Below are 23,347 nucleotides of genomic sequence, written 5' to 3' on the forward strand. Positions count from 1 at the left end.
TATTTTCATGGTTAAACCTGAATGTTAGAAAATACAGGTTGTGAAGATGTAAGAAAAAAGTCACCTGCCATATGTAAACAAGACCACTGATTGCAGATGACTAATCAACAGACCAGGTAGAGTAGTGTATTAACGTAGCTATCATGTTACCACTATTTGAGGTAAACTGCTAAGTCCCAGTAACCCATCTCTGATTTTGCATTCTGCTGTGTAGGTGTATATTAAATGTATTTCTTCAGTTAATGAAATACTGATGTTGGTTACCACAGTTTGTGAAGCACGTGAGGACTCCTTTATATACAATTCATTTGCGCCATACTTGCTAGTGTGGGTGCAGTGCATTTTGCCAGTGCTGCAGGCTTGATACAAACTAGGCTTTGGGGAACAGATACTAAAACAGTACATCTCCTCCTTGAACAGTTGTAATTTTTATTATTTTGTCTTTCCCACAGCATCAAAAAAATCGAAGTATGAAGATGTTATCGACCTCAATATCTGTGCGGATTTATCCTGTTTACGTATCTTTATTAGAGAGAAAAAACACAGAATAGCTGAAATTCACATTGAAGGTAGGAACAAAACTTTAATGACAAAGTCACAAAACTTCGTGACCAGAATAGTCACTAGATTTTTGTATGCCTTTGTTTTGTTTTTTTTTTTGAGGTCTGGATAGCCAAGTGATCATGAAGAAAGCAGCAACAGAAGTGACTGCAAAATTAAAGAACATCATTATTGTGGATTCTGATGAGACAGCATTGTATAAAAAGGTATGCATTTGCATGTATCATTGATTTCTGAAAGGAATATAGATGCTAAATAGAACTTACTTTGTGGACTCTACTGTTTGACATTGATTATTTTTTTTTTTTTTTAATAATGTTTTACATATTTGCTGGGAACATTGTTCCCTATAGGCAGACTGATTTTGCCACCACAACTGGTGATTGTAAGGCTGACATTGATTTTGTGCCACTGTAATGCCCAGCTTCTCGTTACACTCCTTATTTTGTTGACTTTAATAGACAGAATTATTCAAGCTGAGATTCCAACTAAGTATTTTTGGCTATTTCAAGGTGCTTTTTTTGTTTGTTTTTTGTTGAGATATTTGAAGTAAAAATGTCTTAGAAATGTGAGGTACTACATTTTATTTTGGAGTGCAGTTTCTCCAGCATAAGTTTTTACAGTAGAGATACTCTTTTTTTTTTTTTTCTTCCCCCTTCCTAAGGCGCTTTACATCACAGGAAAAGAAGTCTTCAACTTCAGAATGATATCTTATTTGAACGCTACAGATGGCATTGCATATACAAATATGGATGTTGTTGACAATCGTATTTACCTAACTGTTGGGTGTATTCAAGTAGTTTTTGTCAACAAGTTTGTTTCATCTGTTTTGGTAAGTTAAATTTTCCAGATACTATTTGTTAGCATTCAGATCATATTGTCAGAACTACAAAAGGATAAAACGTCCCATATGGGATGATGCCTGTTTGTGTAAGAATTCTTACGTACTGCTGTAAAAACTCTGCTGAGATTGGTGGTTGGGCTATTTACTTTTCTTTTACATATGTTTGTTATTATGAAGTGGGTGGCTAAGCAACAATATTTGCTATTATTGTTGATAGTAATTTTTTTCTTTAAATGACTTGTGGCAGCTTTTAGATATACACACTGTTCATTGTTTATAACATTGAAATATAACTAATAACCCATGAAAAGTAATGCCTTTTCTATAAATTCTGGTAAGTAAATTTATCTCTTACTGTCCATATGAGTAAATAAAATTGTAATTCATACATGTCGTGTTACAAGGTCATTGCTATTACCATCTGATTTGCCAAATATTTAGTATGGAAATTTATATATATTTATATATATGTATGTGCATACTTTATTGTATTTGGGGGGAAGATTACCCTATTAAAGAATTCAGAAAAAGTGAGTAGCAAAAATAGTATCTTAAGATGGTTTGCTATTTAAAAAAGCGTGATTCTTAGTTTATTCTTAATAAAATTCCCAAGATCTATATTCTTTTCCTAGGCTTTTATAAATAACTTTCAAGCTGCCAAGGAAGCTCTTACTGAAGCAACTGTTCAAGCAGCAGAGAAGGCAGCTACAGGTGTAAAAGAACTAGCAGAGCGTAGTTCCCGTTTGGCACTAGATATCAATATTAAAGCGCCTGTCGTGATAATTCCACAGTCAGCAATGTCTGAAAATGTCCTGGTGGCTGATCTTGGTCTAATCACTGTGAAGAACCAATTCTTTATTGCTAAAACAAAAACACGGTATAATCTCCCGCCCGTTGTGGACTCTATGACGGTGAAATTGAGTGAACTAAAGTTGTACAGGTAATGTAGTGTCAAGATTTTTTTCAATTCTTGTAGTCCTTTTGGGATACTTCAGTTGGAGAGCTTTGAGAAATTGTAATCAAAATAATTAGTTAATGGTTGGTGGTTGACAGTTGCACTATTACCTTGTAATATAAGAGCAAATTAATAAAGATTTAGTAAAGCAATTAAAAATAATGGTTTAGGAGAAATAACAGTCTCTGCATCTTTAAGTAGAAGCAAATGTTTGTTTAGGGAATATTGTGTAGAATAATAGACTTACGCATCGTTCACTACTTTGGGACACGTTATAACCATTTGTAAATGGCTATTTTGATGGGATTTTCAAGCTATAAATAACGAGAAAGATACTGAGTCAGCTGTAAAGAAGTGTTTGAAAATGGGCCTTGGTGCAGGGGATTGGGAAGGGGAGAGGGAAGGGAAACACAGTTGAAAAGTACTGAAGAAAGAAAGAATTGCTTTCCAGTGGAGAGCAGATAAGAGGTCCTAACTTGAAAAAAGTTAGTATGTTGCATGCCTGGTATGTGCCTCGTGTTTCCTTCTTGCCAAGAAAAGGCATCTAGTTGGAGGAGTAAGGCTTTAACTAAAGATATGAGGAGTAGCATGAAGACGGTTCTACAGTACTATTCAAAAAGATGAGGAAAAGCCAGAAATACGTTTCTGTTTTTTAGAATGTGGAAGTGAAGTATGTCAGTCTGGGAGTATTTTGTTTCTGTTCACAGGTCATGCTATGAGCAGGGTTCATTGCAAACTGAAGTACAGTTGCTGCAGCCACTCAATCTGGAAGTAGCTGTTGAACGAAATTTAGCTGCTGCGTGGTATAATGAAGTTCCTGACATTGAAATATCTGGCCGACTCAAGCCTATGAATGTAAGCACTCATTTCTGGAAGCAGCTGTTAAAATACCCATGGAAAATGGATTCATTTTTCTGACCTTAATAGTCCAAGTCCCTTAGAATATTGTTGGATTTTGAGTATATAGGTAGAGTGGATTTTCTTGGATTTTGAGTCATATAGGTAGGGTGGATTTTGTTCTTTCATAGGGGCAAAGGAATTGAAGAGCTTTCTGTTGTAATCTAAGCTATGTATTTTATCTGTCATACTGCAGTCAGACTTTGTACGCTATGTTACTGTTGTTAGTTAGAAATGGGTACGCTCTTCAAACTGCCTTCTACCTGTCAGAGTCTTTTAAAGAAGGATTGGGAAAAGTTGCAGTTTATTGATCAGTTCATTAGCAATGTGATCACCTGCTGAATTCATACTCATAACAAGCCTGAGTATGACTTAGTGTACGTGCTTATTTAAATTTAACATCAAAAACAAAGCTTGTCAGTTATATGAGGAAAACCAGTTTGCCAAATTTTGAAGTCGAACTGGTAGCCATTACTGTTAAGTACCTTGTGACTAAATGCAGATAACAATTTTGGGTGACTAAGTCAAACTATACATGTACAACATTCAGCTTCTAAATTGTAGCCTTGTACAGAGAGTTTGTGGACAAAACCAAAATAATGTGTGAATGATGACTGATTTCTAGAAGTTACTGTAAGGGGTTGCATGCATTTAAGAAAGATGTTTTACTTGGTTCTTTAGTCTCCTGAACAGAGACTTAGATGAGATTAATTTGGTTTATCTGTTTATTTGTAAACTTGGATTTTAGTTACCAAAAGTTGCGTGAACAGAGTTGTTCTGAACTTAATAACAATCTTTTTCTAAGCTAATTCTCAGTCAGGAAGATATTACCACAATATTGAGGACACTAAACGAAAATATAGGTGGAAGCTCTGCTGCATCAACATCTTTACCAGAACCGAAAGATACGACTAGCCATTGTAGTGATATGCATAGTACTTCACAGCAATCTGCAGGTAATGTTTTCAAAAATTATGTGTGGTCTAGCATTTTTAGGTATTACTGTCAATTTATTATTTTTGTTGGAATTGCCTTTATGAAAGGATGGCAGATGCAGTTGTTTTTAACAGTATGCCTCTATTATTGTGACATTGTGGTTTGAGCTATACCCAACAATAATGATAATGAATAGGAGCAACTGGGCCGCTGTAGTGAGTTTTGTAGCATGGTCTGTTTTAATGTAAGGGCTGTCTTGTTCTACTGGCAGTAATGCAGTGAGCAGCTAAAAGTCTGTCAGCTGGATTTGGTAGCATCCCAGCTTTGGAAAGTTGCTATGTTACTCTTTTTTCTTGTGTGTACCGGTTCTGTTGCTATTCAGTTTTAGATCTGTTTGTCTTGTCATAATGATGGCATCCCTAAAAGGTCTGGCTATTCCATAAGCATCACTGCCCATAAACTGCTCAGGACACACTAAAAAAAGTCAAATGAGGTTACGAAAAGACTATCTTGTTGAACTCTTCTATTAAATGTGAAAAATAGGAAAAACGTGGCAAGATGAACAAATGAGGATGAAAGTAAACTTGTATTCTTTGTAACATTCTTGCACACAGTACTATATAATATTAAAGGAAGTTGAACTTTTATGTTTTAAAGATGGTAGAAGTTACATGTAGAATATAGAAGTGGAGTATTTTATTTTCTCAAACACTGTATGATTTTTGCCAAAAGTAATTACAGAGTGCACAATAAACGTATCCTAAGTGTGGATGGATTTACATGCGGAGGAAAAGGGAAGTGGTTGTCTTTGTAGTCATTAGTGAGGATGTTAGTTTTGTTTGGGTTTTTTTACCTTATTTTCAGTCAGGTAATCTTCTTTACTAGTAAGTGTTTTTCTAATTTCTGAAAGGTGTAACTGTCGTGACATCAGCTGTGGTGGAGTTGCATTCACCTATGAAAATAAAAACAACACTGAAACTGGACTTCAGATTCGACTCTCTGACTTTAGTATTGTATAGTACAAATTCAAAACAGGTAAATATAATTTTGGTTACAAAGAGAAAGAAATAACTTTAAGGGTGCCTGCAGTCCTGGAAATTCTGAACAGAAGTAGTTTGATTTCTGACCGAAGGAAGTGATTTCTAGCAATAGTAACAAACATGATAGAAATGATAAGCAGCTATTTTAACTAAATCACATGGCAGATATTACAGGAAAGAGAATAGCCAGTGATAGCACATAATATATGGCATTTTCTGTCATCTGTCTAAAAATTTGCTGAAAACTTATCTTAGTTTAAAATTCAGTTTGGGAAGAAAAAAATGCAGAGGGATGCAACCTATTCTTTAGTTACACAACATATGTGTGGAAACACACACATATATAAATAAAATTGTGGAGATTTTAAATTTGTATTACAGTATGAATGCATTTTTTTGTTCTTTGTTTAAATTTACAAAACTTGTCAGAGTATTTCTGACTAAAAGTTTGGTAATATTTTATTGTAAACTTACAGTCTATTATTTTAGATTTTGAACAATTTTCCAGGATCTGACTAAACACTACGTAGTCTAAGAGACAAAACTGAACTTCTTATTTGGTGTCTTTGAATGTACTATGTATTTTTAAACAGCAAACAAATCAAAATTGCTTATGGCAATTCTACTTTCTTTTAAGCCTTGTATTCCTCTCACTAATGTAACTGATACAAGGGTAACCCTTTTCTTTTTTTCCAGTTTTCTTTGTATGTTACTGATTTTTATTGTCTTTTGAATTACTGGTGGGTTTATTTAACATATTATTACTAGAACTCTTACCAGTTAGTAAACGTGTGTATCAGGCCTGTGTATTATTTCCATTCCCTGTAAGCAAATCTACAAACATATTTTCATTTGATTTAAACAGGTTACAAATTTGGATCAGAGAGATGACCTTTTGAAGCTTGCAGAGTTTAAGTTAGTTTTGATGTCAGCTGCTGTCAAAATGTTGTCAGATGGTTCAATGAATGCTTCAGTCAAGCTGGCAAACTGTACATTGGATGATAAAAGACAGTCAATCCAGAAGGCCACACCAAGGTCTGTATTCTGACATAAATGACTGTTTATTGGAGTTTGACAAAATTCCAAATGTTTCCATTTTAGTATTCTGTTAAAACTGCAATTTTTTTGGTGTAGGTGGTTCTTAAAGGATATGTTACTGCACGCTTGTGTGTCTGTCTTGCCTTTTGTTTCACAACTTGTTTATGAAGCCAATATAAATGCTAGAAACAAACTTTAAATATAAAATTAATAAATGCATATAGAAATATCACTTTTGGTTTTAATAAACTGCTGACTAAGTAAGACTAAGGATTTTCTTTTTTTTTTGTGAGAAGAAACGAACTTTTGTATTGTCTTATTAAAAGGCTCCTTAATGTGTCATCAAATGCTGCCTTAATGGTCTTTCAGGATGGTGGAAATGAAACATGGATTTGAAAAGAAAGTTATGGTGGATATGAGCTATAAGCAGGGGAGAGACGGGACTGTTCTGGATGTGATTGTTCAAGAGATATACCTTTGTGCAAGCATGGAGTTTCTACTTACTGTTGCAGATATATTCCTAAAGGCTAATGCAGAAAGTGCTGCTGCACAGAGAAATCTCAAACAGTCGTTACCTTTAAAGGAGCAAGGTATATACTGGAAATATTTAAAAATTTGTATTTAATTATCCATTTAATTTTTGTATTATAATGCTATCTTAAAAAATTTAATACTCCTTTAATCCTTGTTTTTGTGTATATAGAACAGCTTCTTTTAACCAACGATATTTCTTTCTTTGCATTGTGGAAATCAGTTCATGTCCCTTTGTCTTTATTTCCACATGAAGTGTTGCCTTACTAGACAGAGGAAATACATAAAAATGTATGTCTGAAAATAAAATGGAAAGGACGATTACAGCTGGCACTCTCTAGGTTTGTTCGGCTATCATTGGAGTCTCAACAAAGTTTATAATGATGACTACCACATCATCTTTTTCGTCCTTCCTGAGAATGATGGAGCATGTTATATTATGCTTAAATATGAATTCAGCCTGCCAGATTCATTTTGACAAAGAAGGCTTATGGAGTCTGTTGTGTGTCTGAAAGTAATTAGAACTTTAATGGTTTTGTATCTCCAGTGAAGAGCCTAGAAATAAGTCAGTTGCAGGGATCTACAGGCTTTCTGACACCAGTTATGACAGATCTTATCACTAAATCTTTAAAACTTCTCTGTAAGTTATAAGAGATGTAAGTAATGATAATTTAATCTTTGAACAATTAATCTAATTTAAATTTATATTTTTGAAGCACCTGTGCAGCCTGTATCTACAATGGAAATGAACATTGTTGTTAAAAATCCAGAGATTGTGTTTGTGGCTGATTTAACAAGAAGTGATGCTCCTGCATTGGTGGTTACAACACAGTGTGAGGTCTTCATTAAAAATAGCCCTGAAAGATCTAGCGTGACAGCTGCTGTTAAGGAGATACAAATCAAAGCATGCCCATTTCTTCCAGAAAAAAGGAAAGGAAACATTACTACGGTGAGTTTGCGAACATCAGTTTCTGTTTAAAAAGTGCTGTATAACTTATACTACCACAGCGCAAGTTATTTCTGAAGCTTTCATCGTTAGAAGGTATATTACAAACATATGAGTAAAGTTTTCTGGCTAACTGATTTTGAAGGTTTTATTCTGTTTTGTCTGATATGCCAAAAGCATCATCTTGATCTGTGGCTTTGAGGTTTGCTTTGTATGACAAGCTAGAATTAAGAGCCCAGAGGAGTAAGATGTTAATCTCTTATCCATCTTATCTCTTGTCAGTTTGGAATACTTTCAATTGAAACTTTGCGTTAAATAGCTATGTAAGTAAGCTGTGTAAGGATAACAAAGGGTTGCAGACAGAATGGGAAGTATGTGTTATGAAATAGATTAATTATGGCATACTGTTCATAAATTCCTTTGTGTTATGGTCCATAGATCCATTATATTAAAACTGCCTGTTTATATTTTGGCAACAGAATCATACTTGTTAGTTACTGGCCAGGTGGGAATGTATTTGCTCCTGGGCTTATCACAGCTTTTCTGCCTCAACAGCAGACTGTACCTCAGTTAACTTTGTAATGGCATTGTTGTGTTGTAGAGAAAATTAAATTTGACAGTATATCCAACTGTTGTCTGTGTCCTTAGACCACACATGAATTCTGAAAAATGAGCCTTTTCAGCTCTGCATTCATGTCTGCTTACTTTATGGAGCTACGTAGGAAAGACCAAAGCTATAAGCACAAAGAAATGGGGCTTCCACTTCATCTCTGTATCAGATATTTTTATAGCAGCTCGGTTTAGTCCTTGGGTAGATGCAGTCTTTGATTGCATTAATCTGTTAACCATCTAGTCACTGAGAAAGTGATGCACTTGCACTGATAGCCACAACACAACAGAAAGTTGCTTGACTTCCATTTCTGTAGCTGATGAAGGTGGCACAAATGTGGCTAGCTTTGTAGAAAGCAATTAGAAGGCTTCACACCAAGCTTTCTCTCTCACAGGAGTTTCTTCTGCCGGAATCTCTTATCTCAGACTGTAGAAATAGAGAAAAAGACCTGTAGGGAAAAAGAGGGTAAAAAACTTCATAGGACCTTAGTTTTGATGCTTAAAACAGTACCTTCTTTGAAAGATTCAGAAAGTTCGAGAGAGAATAGTAGAGGTCAAAAAAGGAGACATTCTCTGCAGGTAGCAGCATAATTGCCCCTTTTCAGAACATGTGCATAAGGAAATCTCTGAAGCCAGGTGTTCAGTGAACAATAAGATTCCAGTTTGGGAAAGTAATCAGAGAAAGTAAGAGATTCAGATGATATTCCATTTAATCAAGAACGAAAATGTATGATACGAGTTATATGAAGGTTACAAGATTTCTGAAGACTGATATTGATGTGAAGATTTGGGGGACTTTGGGGACCCTGGTGATGCATGTATTCATCCTCCTGATGACTGGGTTTCCCAGATACCTAGGAAACTAGCCTCTGAATTTAGAGTAGTGTAAATAATGAGGTTCTTTCTGTACATTTCTCACATGTACCTCGGTCTAAAGAAGGATATGTTATTTTTCATTCCTGGCTGTAAAAGAAAAGGGGAAACCCCCCACCCCTAATTTTAGCAGCAGAGGATTAAATAGTAATATGGACAAAAAACCATGTTAGACCAAACTCACTTGGGAAAAGCGTGGTAAAACTGATTCAGGGTGTTTCTATGCCCCCAGCATCTGATTCAGGTAAGACTGCAAAATCAGTATCCTTTGAAATTACCATTTTTGAAAGAATTATCTTCTCAGGTAGGGACTGGAGAGCAAATTTTCTTGTCAATACAATATCAGTAGTGTCTAACTACATCTGAGTGCTTTATTAATAACATAGCACTATGATTTTGTTTATAGTGTACCTTAGATTCGGTTTTGGTAAACATTGGCAAGTAGGAGTGTGCGAGGACTGATTGTAAAATAAAGCTGGAATTGAGCTATTGTGATTCAAGCAGTGATATTTTTATTCAGGAAAACTGTAGCTGTTGTTGCTGTTTTGCCCTTAACCAAAAAGTCTGGTTCTTCTCAAAAGTCATAGGCATGATGATGCGTATTTGAAGACATCTGCAGACTTTATCTAAAGACTGGAGTTACTGATGTGTAATGCATTTTACTGTAGCTGACATTTGAATCTTTAATGAGAAACTTTTTTTTGTGTGTTTCAACACATTATTAGTGTTCAGATTACTCTTAATTTTGAAGAACCAAATAATGGTAACTTTTCCTTTCAGTACTTTTAATGTGTAGTATTTAAAAGTATATGATTTTTTTTAGGTTTTTTTTCTTTATTTAACATGTGTTTTTACTCTTTTCTATAGGTATTACAGCCTTGTGACTTCTTCTTTGAAATGAAACAGTCAGGTACTAATCCACAGACAGCTGATCTAACGATTAAATCTCTAACAATAAAAGTAGGTAGACTTTTATTGTGTTTTTATTTCTGTACTACTTCCTGCTCAGGAGGCTTTGAAGTTCCTTGTGGGATATGTTTTTTAAAAAAAATAAGATCAGAAATTGCTGAAGTGAGGAATTTCTGTTCTTCATCTGTTTCACATGTGTAAACAAACAAAATTGAAAATTAGCAATCGTGTCACAGTGCTTTGGTTTTGTAATCTGTGTTTTATAAAATGGCCTGATGTGCAGAGATAAGTTTTGAAGTGTTCAGATAGTGTTGGATGATGTAGTGTAGAAAGGTGCCGTCTGGAAGAAGGGAAGGGGTTGAAAATCTGAATAGATTGAACTGTAGCTTCTGGAAAAGAATGAATTTTCAAACGTAAGAGTCCTCTAGAAACTGGAAGTGTTTTGTTAGTGTAACATAATAATTATAATTTTGTGTCTGAAAGTAGCCGACTGTTTCCTGTACTAGCTTCTTATTTCCAGTTATTCTGACTTCTTATTTGCAGGTTTCACCAATAATCATAAACACAGTAATTACTATAACATCAGCCCTTTATCAAACTGCAGAAACAACAGAAGAAGAGATCAGTCAAATTCCTCCAGACTTGTGGAATAAGAAAGATATAAAAAATCTTAAAATGTGGTTTCTTGAAGAGTCAAATGAAAATGAAGTTAAAAATCCAACTACTGAACTGGTTCCCACAGGAGAGTCATTGAAAATGAGTATAGAATCTGTTTTTCTAACACTTGAAGCTGGTGTTGGGCACCGAACTGTACCAATGCTTTTAGCCAAGTCCTCATTTCTTGGAGAAGTCAAAAACTGGAGTACTTTAATCAACCTGCGCTCTCGTCTTGAGCTTGAGGTGGGGAATCCTGTGTAAGAAAGAAAAGTTTTCTTAAGATATTAATCTGATTATATTATTTAAGCAATAAAAGAAAAACGATCCATTTGACTGAACTCCTGCAGATACGTGTTGTGAGAGCAGGATGGGAATGAGATGTTAAGGTAGCTAAAATGAAAATCTAATGTGTTAGATACAAAATATTAATGGCAGTAATTGGCGTTACACCATCTCACATTTACACTCAGTACAAGTTCCCAAAGGCCTGTTGCATCAATGTTAAATTTTGGAGTAGCAACTGGCTAAAACTCTTGACAATTTTTATTTAAGATTACAGTAGACTATATTCATGTATAATTTCTATAAAATACTATGTGATAGCAGTATTGTACATAAAATACCCAAACTGGCTCATGTTTGGAAATTAATGACATAAAAGTCAGTGGTTGTTGTAGGTAGATTCTCCCTTATTTATATTGCTTTACACTTCCAGTGCCTACAGTTTGAGCCAAAATTATGTTTTAAGTGACACACCTTATACCACTTTTTTGGAAGTGGGTCTTTGCAGTAGACCTAGCTGCCTCATTTATTTCTCTAGTGAATTTGCTTCATCTTATGGTGGGAGCTGAAAGTACAATCTGATTATAAATCTTTTATCTTACCAAAGTCATTAATGTACTTGTAAATCAGAATTTTAAGTCTTTTAAAATCTGAAGGGCTTTTGTTGATTTGACAGTTGTATGTAATTTCCTAATTGACTTCTGCATTTTGATAGGTACACTATTTTAATGAGATGTTTGGGGTGTGGGAACCTTTGCTTGAACCACTAGAAGTTGAGAAGACTGATTATTTCAAACCATGGATTCTTGAAATCAAGGTATATTTTCCAAAGCTGAGCTCAAATCTTCCATTTCAATACCTCAGGAGAAATAAATGCTCTGCACCTTTCATTGCTGAGACTAATCTAACAATTTTGTCCCTCCTTGTTGGTTACTGACACTTTTTTTCCCCCAATTAGTGGATGAATCCAGCTCTTGCAGAAGTGAAGATCCAGACTCATAGATCTGTTAAATATTGTCTTTCAGGTGGCAAGAAGATTAAATTCCATTTGCACTAGATAATTGTAATGGCTTTATATCCGTTTCTCTCAAGTTAGGTCATATGCTAATGATGCAGTCAGTGACTTTGGAAAGTTAGAAGATTCATCTCGTTCCACAGTAATATCTGTAGCAGAAATGTATTGGAAAAAATTATACCTGTTATTGATGAGCACACACAGTGCACTGTGAGAATAATGCTCTACCACATCAGTTCCATCTTTCATAAGGAAATAGTCTAGATTCTGGTCTGAAAGTAAATAAACATGTACCTAAGGAAGGGAAATACTGGGTTTTTTCCTTTCCTTCTGTCTTACCTATTTTATTGCATTGTTTTCTGGTGGTTTCTAAGCCTTTCTAATATTTTTAGCCTGAGAGGTTGCTGCTCTTTTCCCAGGACTCTCATTATCAAACAGCTTTCTAAGTAACAGCCTCAGGAAGGTAGATTGTGGACTGAGGTATTGCAATTAAGAAACAGCTATTAAAAATATTTCTAAGAATTTTCCGGAAAGATATAGGACCTAATGCAGGAGAAAGGTAGAAGATAGTGAGTCAAACCTCATATGTTCTTGCCCAGATTTGAAATGTAACCTTTGGAAATACATAATTTCCAGAAATGTTGAAGGCCAGGAAAATTTATTCAATGTGATTTCTATATTTTTCCTTCGAACAAATGAAAACATACAAAATAAGTATTTGATTTGGAAACATATAAAGACTAAATTTGAGGTTACTGTTTTAAGAATAGGAAGCCATTTTTATATAGTGTTTTTTACACTGTGTTATGAGATATGTTAAGATGAATGTTTTCACACAGCATTTACTGGATGTGTTAGTAGTTGGTATATAAGTGTTTGTTCTTTATTTTTGAATAATCATAAATTCAGCTACTGTTACTGGAATTTTATTGACTTCTGAAGTACATCTTTTACCTCTTGCCTTCTTTATTCTCTCCCTCTTTTGTTTTTATTTGAGAATAAAAACATGAATAGAAAAAGGAAAACTCTGGCAGGACATGGCAGTGGGAAAGGGAGAGAATAGGAGTCTGGAGGTGATATTTACTCCTACAGGATGAATGGTCAGATAAGAATTCTTTAAAAATCTCCTTTTAGATGAAGAAGAAGGCTAAAAAAGCATTGGTTGAATCAGATGCGGAAGAAGAAAACTACAAAGTTCCAGAATATAAAACAGTAATAAATGTTTCCTCGAAAGACCAGCTGAACATTACACTGTCCAAATGTGGTCTACAAATGTTGAGTAACTTGGGCACGGTAAGAAACATTGCTTAACTGCACAGTGTCAAAACTGTTAAATGAATGTTTGCACAGATCGTCTTGATGAAGTCTCATCAGTATATATGGGGTTTTTATCTATGCTTTGCTTTCTAGGCATTTGCTGAAGCGGCTAGTCAAACTTCAGACATCTTCAAAAAAGACCGAGCGCCATTTGTAATAATAAATTCTTTAGGACTTCCCATCACTGTGTCACCTAGTGATTCCTTTAGTGTCCTTAATGTTGAATTTGGAGCAAAAATATTTCATTTAAGAGATGGAGAGAATTTAAATATGGAATTTGTCAGAACTAAAAATGAGAGTGACCAGTTCGCAGCAATGACAACTCTGAGTAGCAAGAGGTTTTACGTTCAGATCTGTAAGTTCCCAAGTTTCTGCATCTTCTGTTTTTGTAAATACTGCATGATGCATAATACTGCATATTGTATGGGTCAATAACTATTGCGAGACTACATAACATGAAAGGAGTGTTTCTTTGGATTCTAGATGCATGGCAATATTTGAAATCCTGCTTTAGTCTGTGCAGCTAAAAGTTACATGTATCTTGCTTGTTAATTTTTGTAGCATAAATTTTCTACTGTGGTAAATTACTTAGGTGACTAATCTTTATTTCATAATTTTGCTGCAGCCAAATATTTTTGTTTGTATTCACATATTAATGCAGAATTAAGCTGCCGAAAATACTTTTTTTTTTTTTTGGGGTAGAATTCTGAGTCCTGTATATATGTATGTTTGTAGGAGGAATTACCCTTAAGGGGGATGTTTTTAAGAAAAGATTGTTTCAGATAATTTAAGTGAAGCACAGTTAAAGCTGAAAGTAAAGTGTGGCTATTTATGATGGTGTATGTGTTAACAATTATAAGTTGATTTATTGTAATAATTGACAGGTTTTCAAAACTGTTTTTTCAAACTAGTGTCGACCATATGATTTATTAGTTGAATTGTTTTTGCAATGTATATGAGCTGTACTTTGTTAATAAGCTGTAACTTCTTGTAAATGTTTCTCTTTAGGTACTAATTTTATTTGCAATGAGAAAACCCATTTAGATATTTGAGTGACAGACTCATTAACTCTTTTCTCTGTGGCAAAAAAAGAGTCTTTGCTGCTTCTTAGTAACACTGCAAGATTGGCATATTAAAGGTGTACTTTTTCATCTGCTTTAAATTTTTTCTTAATAGATTGAATGATACAGACAATTCTATTGAATGCACATTTCTGTCTTTCAAGTGTATGTTTATGTTGCTTTTGAGTCTTTAATTTCTCACCTTGTATATTCTAGGTCCACATAATCATTCCACTGTGGAAAAGATTCCGTTGACAAAAGTGGGTCGATGTATTTACAGAGTGAGACATGAGGAGTCAGGTGTTGAAAGGTCCATTGTCTGCCAGATTGATACTATTGAAGGAAGCAAGATGATAACTATACGTTCTCCTATTCAGGTTATTATATTTCCATACATTATAATTTCATTATTATTTTCATTTTTAATGAAAGAAAATGATGCTGTAGTCTTTAAATAAGCTTTAAAAAAAAATGCTTTAAAAGCTTACTGAGCAATTCATGTAACTTCGTTGTGTGTTATACACAACGTTTGTTGTATATATAATAAGGTAGTTTAGAAGAGATTTTCAAGAATAAAAAGCTTTTTCAAAGTGACAAAGACAGGGAGTGGGGTGAGGGTGGAACAGACCAGATTTTAGATTGGGATAATTTGTCAGTAATGTTTTCTAATACCAGATCTAATTTCAGACTTGTTGAACTATTCGCTTTGTGTGATGTGATCACACCTCTCTGAACCTTACCATGGTTCTGCAAGGTCATGCTTCTATCAGATTATTACTTTTTCTTCATTCTGTAGCATTGATTACATTAATTTAAAATTTGGGACCAAGTCAGCTGAGTGAGCCCTTTGAGCATGTATCTTTTTTGATTGAATAGTATTTTTGATAGACAGTATATAGTTTACAAGTACGGGGATGGTCCAGATGCTAGTGTTCTATAGTGATAGTGTCCCTGTTACATTTCACTTGCTGCTTTTGCCCAGAGTGGTTTATGGCTTGGTTAATAACAAGATTGACTGCTTTATTCTACCCTAAATTAATTTTTTTTTCTGGAGCTAGTAATGCTGTTAAATTAACCTTGAAAAAAAAAAATTTCAAAGAACAGAATTATATAACCCTGAAATTATAATAGGTGTTGATGGTTTAACCTTAAATAAATATTTGACTTCCCTTGTGTTTTCTACCGTATGGTTTTTGACCCACATACCCTTGTATCAGATATATTTTTGGGAGAGAGTTCTTTGGAAAGTTTTATTGTGTAGTTCAGATTTACTTGTCTCTGTTTTTACAGGGCTTTATGTTTCTCCTTGAAAAGAATTTAATAATTAAAATATAGCATTAAACTGCATGACTAAATCATTTAAGGAGATTTGGTGGTATTAGAGACAGTTCTTTTGAATTACCTGACCTTGAATGGTAAATGGGTAAGATGAACAATCAGAGTTCTAATTCTGTGCTCTGTTAGGCTCACAACACTTTATCTTTCCTGTTTTTCCTAATGTATGTTGCTGGCTTTTTATTTCACATAGATAAGGAATCATTTTTCAATCCCATTAAATATTTTTGAGGAAGGAAGTTGTTTAGGGACTGCTTCACCAGAAAATGAATTCAACATACCATTGTCCTCTTACAGGTACTTTATTGCATTGTTCTTTTATCATGGAATATGTTTATACGTTGTTGATTTTTGTATCTATACAATTAGCTAAAACCAATTTGTTTTCCTTTGCTGCCTAATACTGTGATTAATAATGTACTATCATTGATAGATAGAATAGTCTCAGAGCATCTAGTCTGAGTTAGAGAATACTATTTAATTCTTGAAATGGAAGTTTTTTGATATCCATTTTACCAAACAACTTAAATTAGTTAAGTTACTTTAAGAATCCGAGCCCAGGTGCTTCTGGAACACAGTGATTGTTATCTATGTAGTACAGACCTTTTTTCTTAGTGGATATCTAGTGATGTATTAGAGCTGCTGCTTTTTTTTTTTTTTGGTAAAAAAAGGCTTATTTTGATTTTTGTGTATTCTGAAATAAAAAAATTAATGCGCTTAAACTTTATCTCAGATGTAGAAAAAGACTTGTCAACCTTAGAAAGACTTGGCTTCCAGCATAGCCAATGCTATTAGCACCTTCAAGCTAATACCCACTTAAAACTGCAGTGAGTTGGTATGCACAATTTAGCTGAACTGTCACCAACTTTTAGGCAGATAATTTTGCTTTGATTGTTTTTTATGATTACAGAGACTTTTTTCTGCTGTTTTCCCACAAACACTATCTCTGTTTCTTTTAAGATGACAGTTGTTTATCTTTTTCATTAAATACATTATCTACAGTAAAGTGTAACTTATGTCCACTAATATTCTGTCTGTACTTTATTTAATAAGTTTGAGTGACATTCTCATTCATTGCACAGATATATGGGTGAGTTCCACTAGGCAGTCAGAAAATGTTTGCTAACAAAAATCTTGGAGCAGCTGAGTGGATTAAAGCAGTTGCCTTACAAAAGCTATGTGTGTAAATAATCCATAAACTTGATACTTTATGTAACTGGACAGAAGGGCACTTTCTGCAGATCAGTCATAGGGGTGAATTGTTTATCCAGACCTTTTGCTTGGAACAGGAATATAGCAGCACTTGTAAGGGAATTCAGTAGCCTTTTTGTAAGAATTTCCAGCAGTCCCCTCTGCAAGGGAAGTATGTGGAGGCATGGAACAAAAAACCCAACTGAACTTTTGGGATCCGGACCACCTTTTGCAGGGAGTGAATTAATGTCAGAAATCTTCAAAAATCCAAATAATACTAGAATGTTAGTGTTGCATAGTGCTTTTTCATAACTGAAAAATTCAATTTCATATTAATTATTTAAAAAACATTTTCGTTTACAGATCTGTACTGAGTTTGCAACCACTAGCCAATGAAAATGGAGTGGATGGAGAATATGATATGTGTGAAGGAATTACATTTGATGAAATTATGAAAAATGTTGACAGTTTATTACAAAGGAAGTGCCAGTCTGTGAGGTCGACTAACCACTCACTTATCATCAATATTGTTCCTGTAAAAGACACATTGACATCTTCATTATGTGCAGAAGATCAGTGGGATTTTCCATATGTTGTTCATTTATGGCCTTCTGTTCTTCTCCGCAATCTTCTTCCTTATCAAATAACTTACTCTGTAGAGGTAATTATTTAATGTTTAATTTTTTGTGATGTTTCCCACCTATGATATGAAAGCTGACCAGCTGTTTGAAATCAGTTTATAAATGGATCATAAAAAAAAAAAAAGGCTTCTGTTACAGTATCTGTGAAGCAAGTTAACAGATCTTCTAAGCGCAAGTCTGTATCCACAGAAATGCAACGGTACCAGAATGTGAAAAGTGGTGGTATTAATCATTAGTAATAAGTCATACTTTAGGTATGTTATGCAAAGTAAAACTTAACACTATACTAGTTCAGCCCTGTTAAGAGTAATTTTCTGTTGCTCAAGTGCAGCTTGAGCCTAATTAAACAGCGTAGTTTTTCCTGCGAATTACAACTGCCTGGAGCAAAGTCGGTCAGCCTGTGGCGGCATTGTATGTGCTCCCACTGTCACTGACTTTCAGTAGTAGCATGTTTTAAACGAATTCTCACAGGCCTGCCTTTTTGCCTGATTTTGACTTGAGTTGCAGCCTACTGCCAGACTTTATATTCTTTTCAGATGAAATTAGACACTTAGGTGCCCTTTGACTGTTAATAGGCATTCATTCCAGGGCCAGATGAGAGCTAGTCTCAAGTAAAACACCTAAAACATGTACATGTGGACATTGTTTCCTCAGCACTAAGTGTTTCATTCTGTGCATCTGCTATGATTGTGTCCAACTGCTTACTGATATAGATTTAGGATGATAGAAATATAGATCAGAAACACTGAAACTTTTTTTTTCAGGTGGTCTTAATATTTAGTATTTGGGCTCAAATAGTAGAATTTAATTACAAAATTCTGTCACAAATGCGTGATTACTAAAGCTAGAGAGGGTGCCCTCTACCAAATATATGGAAGTAACAAGCTCTTTCCTATATGTCCTTTACAAATTTAGATTTAGTGAAAGAAATACTGACTTGAGGAAATCTGTCATTTAAGCATGTTTATGTGTTTGAATTTGGTGACAGATTTATACTTATGACCATGCATATTTTTCTGTGAAATGTTGTATTAAGGTAGATGTTTAAGAATGTAACAGTTAAATAGCATAATAAGCATTTTAAAATTTTGCCTGAGTAACTTGTATCTCAATTTTCAAAGGTAGCTAGAAAATAAGTTTAATATGAATTTTGAGTATGACTCATGTAAATGTACACTGTTTGGCATTTTTTTTAAAGGGAAATGGGAACAAATGTGACACTTTACAAGAAGGATGTTCAGCCCAGATTCATAATGCAGTGTTGGATCAAACAAAACTAGATTTACAGTTGCTTAACTATCTTGATCAAAATTGGAAAAGTGAGTACCATATAAAAAGCAATCTACCTGATATCAGCTTCACGACATTTTACTGCATCACAGAGTTGGATAAGACTGAACTGGATATTGCTGTCCACGTGACGTACACAACTGGGCAGGTGGTTATAGCAATTCACAGTCCATACTGGATGGTAAATAAAACGGGTCGAATGTTGCAATACAAAGCTGATGGTATTCACCGCAAGCATCCTCCGGATTACAAAAAGCCGCTCCTTTTTTCGTTCCAGCCCAAAAACTTCCTCCAAAATAACAAGGTATTATACTTTGTAAAACCTGAGAGCTCTGTACACCCCTGTGTTGTTATATGAAAGCATTTTTACACTTTGAAAGTTATCTACACTATGTTGTGCTCTGTAAAGGACATGAAACCTACGCTATCTCTATCTAAAGAGAGTATTTTAAATAAGTATGTTCTCAGATGTGCTTGAGATGGGAAATTTACATATCAAAGGTATTGTTAAGAAAACAATTTTCATCTTTGAGGGGGATAAAATTCATTAAGTGTTTCCTAAATAAAATAATTTCCTTTATTCCATTTGAATTGCATCAATAAAGGTCCTTATTCCAAATAGGATGTAGAAGTTGTGTAAGAAACGTAAAGCTGTGGTACTTGAAAAATGAATGCTCGTAGTGCTAGTTGGTAGATTTGGTCTTAGTTGGTAGTAAGCTAAGGTTAAGATGCAGTTTACCATTTCATACATAATCTATGTGAGTTATTTAATACTGAATATTACTGACAGATAAATGATACTAGAGAGGTTACAAGACTGTGATGATAATGCCTTTGAGATTTTAATTGTGATAAGTTTTGGGAAGGATCCTTATGTGGTTACTCCCTCTGGAGTATTTTACACTTGCAATGCTTATTCCACATAGCTCATAACTAAAGGTCGTAGAAAATACCCTTGTGAGGTGATACTGGCAATTGACTTTTTAATAGAAACACCAGTATTTCCAGTATATGTTTATATTTTGTTTATATACATGCATACTTTATGTAGGACTTTAAATGTTGTCAGTGTCTGTAAATTGACAATTAATTCAGGGTGCTTCTTCATAGGTGCAACTTATGGTAACTGACAGTGAACTGTCTGATCAGTTTTCACTGGACACTGTTGGAAGTCATGGTTCTGTGAAATGCAAGAGTCACAAAAAGGAGTATCAAGTGAGTTAAATATGTCTTTCAAATTCATTATTTTTTAGAGACATAAATGAGGTAAGAAAAGAACAGCATACTTCTAACAACATCTTTCTATACACAGGTTGGTGTCACCATAAACAACAGCAGTTTCAATATTACTAGAATTGTAACTTTCACTCCGTTTTTCATGATCTCAAATAGAAGCAAATACACTTTGGAAGTAGCTGAAGAAGGCAAGGAAAAGTGGATTCCTATTGTTTTACAACAGGTAAACTTACAAAGGAAGTTATTCTGAGTTGTTTCTCTTAACGGAAAAAAATAAATTGGTTTGAACACTCACCGATGGAAAATGAGCCACACATAGTGTTCAATGACAATGTCTGAATGTATCATCCTTTTTTCAATAAATTATTGAAAATATATAATAAAATATATGTCCTGTTACCTTTTCTCAGTGTTGCTTTAGGACATGTTGTAAAGGTGATTTACACTGTCATTGGAATGTTTTCTCTGTTACCTACATCATAAATAGTATGAGAAAAAGACCTGTACTATGTTATCTCTCCCTGCAGTGGTACTGAAACTTCTGGTTTTGCAGTGGTATCTGATAGAGTGGTTTGGCTGGTACATGTCATACCACTTTCATATGGGAAGAAAATCCCTCATGTGGATCAGTTTGGATAGCTCCAAACTGTTCTTCTGGGACTAGTCTCACTGCTGTTTTTTTAGTGCTTAATGCATCATTTCTAGAGGTATCACTGGCCCCCAGGCCAAGTGGTGTGGAAATGGCTTCTGGACTTTTGTCTATGCTGCAGAGATCTAGACTGCTGCAGTCTGGATGTTCAGCTTGGTTGTTTGCACTGCAGTATCCCACAGTTACGTTTTATATGTGTTTTGAGTTTTGAAGCCATCATACCTTCCTTCAGTCAATGTAGGAAAAGCAACACCTGTTTAAGGTAGTGTTGGAAGTCTGTGAAAGCTGAAAGTGATACCTACTGCGTTCTGGGAAGGATGAAGTCTCCCTCTTTCTCTTCAAATGAGTCTTGAAGAGAACGCATCCAAAACAGAAGCAGAGTTTAGCCTAACAAATAGTGCAGTTGGAGGCCCCCTTACTTTTCTGTAGCATTGTAGTTATCCAAATTGGTTACTTTTCAAAAATGCTTCCAAACTAAAATGCCAAAATTAGAAGGATATTTTGAATCAGATTCGTAAACAGATCTTGTTACGTTTTTGGAATCTTCAACACAAGAGCCTTAAGTGTGCATTTTATTTTTGATGATTATGGAATAGAAATACTATTTTAATATCATCATTTCAATTTATGAAACTGATACTACTTTGCTTGCTTTTTTGTTGTCATTGTTCTGTTGTGATTTTTAAGTGTACACAATGATGTTTAGATCTTTAAGAGTTTAAGTCACTTCAACTTTCCATACGTTTATCATTGTTTTCAAAAAAGTTTCTTTGCTTTTACTCAGGAATAGACTTATTTGCCGTAAGCCTACACATTTGTTCTGTTTCCTAATATTCTTGTGTTCCTCTGAACCAAACTTCTGTTTGACTCTACATAGTTTTTGGGTTCTTTACATGCATGATTCCTTATCTAGTTCGTTGATAAAGCTGTGATATGACAAAGGTTCATGTATAGTGGCATGGGCAACTTCTTATCTAACATCTTACTTGGAGAAAATGTAGTCAGATTTTATTTCTCGGTGTTTTGTGGTTTGTATTTGATATAGAGTTGGTATTAGAATAAATTGAATTATTTTACAGGAACTATTCACATTTTCTGCAGAAACTATTCAAAGGTAATAGTTTTGGAAGTTCAAATATGTTGCTACCTATATAATCTCTGGTTTTCCTGTGTTGGGTCTTATTGATATGCTTACAGAATTTTCTAGCTTGTCCCACAAGCATAATTTTTTCTTAGGTGTTCCATAATTTTATTAGTTGATCTTGATCTATTTCCAGTTATCAAGTGAAAGGAGGACTTTGTAGATTTTAGAATCACTCCTGATATCTTTTGAAAGATTAGATATGGCAACTTATCAAGTGGAGTAGTAGAGATCTACAGAGGAATCTGTATCCCCTCCTAAATTATTACAAACTTCACTCCTAAAATTGCTTTGCCTTTCCACATTGTGTCCATCTTTTCCCTTTTGATATAAGCATTCTCTAAAAAAATCTGTGTTGTGACAGTGAAGTCTGCAGAGATTGTTCATTTGTAACCCAGTTGCTCAATCCAGTATGTTTCTTATCTGTTCTAAATATAGCAACCTTCCAGTACCCGGAAGGAGCCTGTAAGAAGGCAGGGGAAGAACTGTTCACAAGGGTTTGTAGCGATAGGATGAGGGGTAATGGTTTTAAGCTAGAAAAGGGTAGATTTAGGGTGGACATTAGGAAAAAGTTCTTTGATGTTGAGGGTGGTGGATCACTGGAACAGGTGGCCCAGAGAGGCAGTGGAAGCCCCATCCCTGGAGACACTCAAGGTCAGGCTTGATGGGGCTCTGAGCAACCTGATCTAGTTAGAGATGTCCCTGCTTATTGTAGGGGAGGCCAGACTAGATGACCTTTAGAGGTCCCTTCCAACCCAATGCATTCTATGATTCTAATTCTAGGTAGAGTCCAGCCACTATTGGTCTATCTTTGGGCAGCCAAGGCAGATTTCCAGGAACAAGTTCCCATTGCATCTTGTTCTTGACATACAGAACACTGCTATCCAGCTAATCTAGATTTTTTTTTTTTTTAGTTAATATCTGTTACTTTTTTTTTAGTACTTATCACTTTACTCTTTCACATTAGGTTGGTCTTCAAAAACGCAACAAGCTTGTTGAAATGTTAATTTATATCTCAGCTTGCTCCTCTCTCCCCTCATTCTATTTTTGTCATTTTGAGTTAAGCAAAGTCCTTCGTGCTCATTTTCTTTTTTATCCACTCTTCTTTCTTAGTGACAGATAGCATGTCTTCTCAGGGAAAAAAAAGCCAGCCTTGTGTAGAACCCATCTCCTTTTGGACATGTTCCCTATCTGGAAAGCAATCCATCAGAAACTTTAATTCCTATTTTTAGAAAAATCTATTGTTCTTCAAAGATTCTAATAGAAGTTGTTGGACAGTGATTAGTATGAAATTGCTTGCCAAGGACAGTCCTTTGAATTGAGTATAGTGTAAGACAGTTGACCAACATATATCCTTAGAGAACGAAAACAGTGCTGAAGACTGTACATGAGA

At 34.7% G+C, this 23,347-nt stretch overlaps 1 protein-coding gene across 2 annotated transcripts in view; it reads left to right on the forward strand.

Moving 5' to 3' along the window:
• The window catches only part of VPS13A (vacuolar protein sorting 13 homolog A), a 108,453-nt gene that overhangs the window by 49,604 nt on the left and 35,502 nt on the right, over positions 1–23,347 (forward strand). Inside the window, exons 30-50 of one of the 2 annotated variants that reach the window (XM_086479474.1) lie at positions 453–569; positions 664–767; positions 1,226–1,393; positions 2,038–2,345; positions 3,068–3,215; positions 4,063–4,213; positions 5,104–5,228; positions 6,099–6,268; positions 6,641–6,861; positions 7,519–7,751; positions 10,098–10,190; positions 10,683–11,039; positions 11,794–11,895; positions 13,228–13,386; positions 13,504–13,765; positions 14,688–14,848; positions 16,000–16,103; positions 17,361–17,658; positions 18,837–19,232; positions 20,039–20,143; positions 20,241–20,387. In XM_086479474.1, coding sequence (XP_086335600.1) covers positions 453–569; positions 664–767; positions 1,226–1,393; positions 2,038–2,345; positions 3,068–3,215; positions 4,063–4,213; positions 5,104–5,228; positions 6,099–6,268; positions 6,641–6,861; positions 7,519–7,751; positions 10,098–10,190; positions 10,683–11,039; positions 11,794–11,895; positions 13,228–13,386; positions 13,504–13,765; positions 14,688–14,848; positions 16,000–16,103; positions 17,361–17,658; positions 18,837–19,232; positions 20,039–20,143; positions 20,241–20,387 — 3,929 coding nt within the window. The remainder of the gene's footprint in view (positions 1–452; positions 570–663; positions 768–1,225; positions 1,394–2,037; positions 2,346–3,067; positions 3,216–4,062; positions 4,214–5,103; positions 5,229–6,098; positions 6,269–6,640; positions 6,862–7,518; positions 7,752–10,097; positions 10,191–10,682; positions 11,040–11,793; positions 11,896–13,227; positions 13,387–13,503; positions 13,766–14,687; positions 14,849–15,999; positions 16,104–17,360; positions 17,659–18,836; positions 19,233–20,038; positions 20,144–20,240; positions 20,388–23,347) is intronic. The other variant, XM_086479475.1, reaches the window with a different exon arrangement.

This window comes from Leptosomus discolor, chromosome Z, assembly GCF_034619465.1.
Source record: "Leptosomus discolor isolate bLepDis1 chromosome Z, bLepDis1.hap2, whole genome shotgun sequence".
Classification (NCBI taxonomy): domain Eukaryota; kingdom Metazoa; phylum Chordata; class Aves; order Leptosomiformes; family Leptosomidae; genus Leptosomus; species Leptosomus discolor.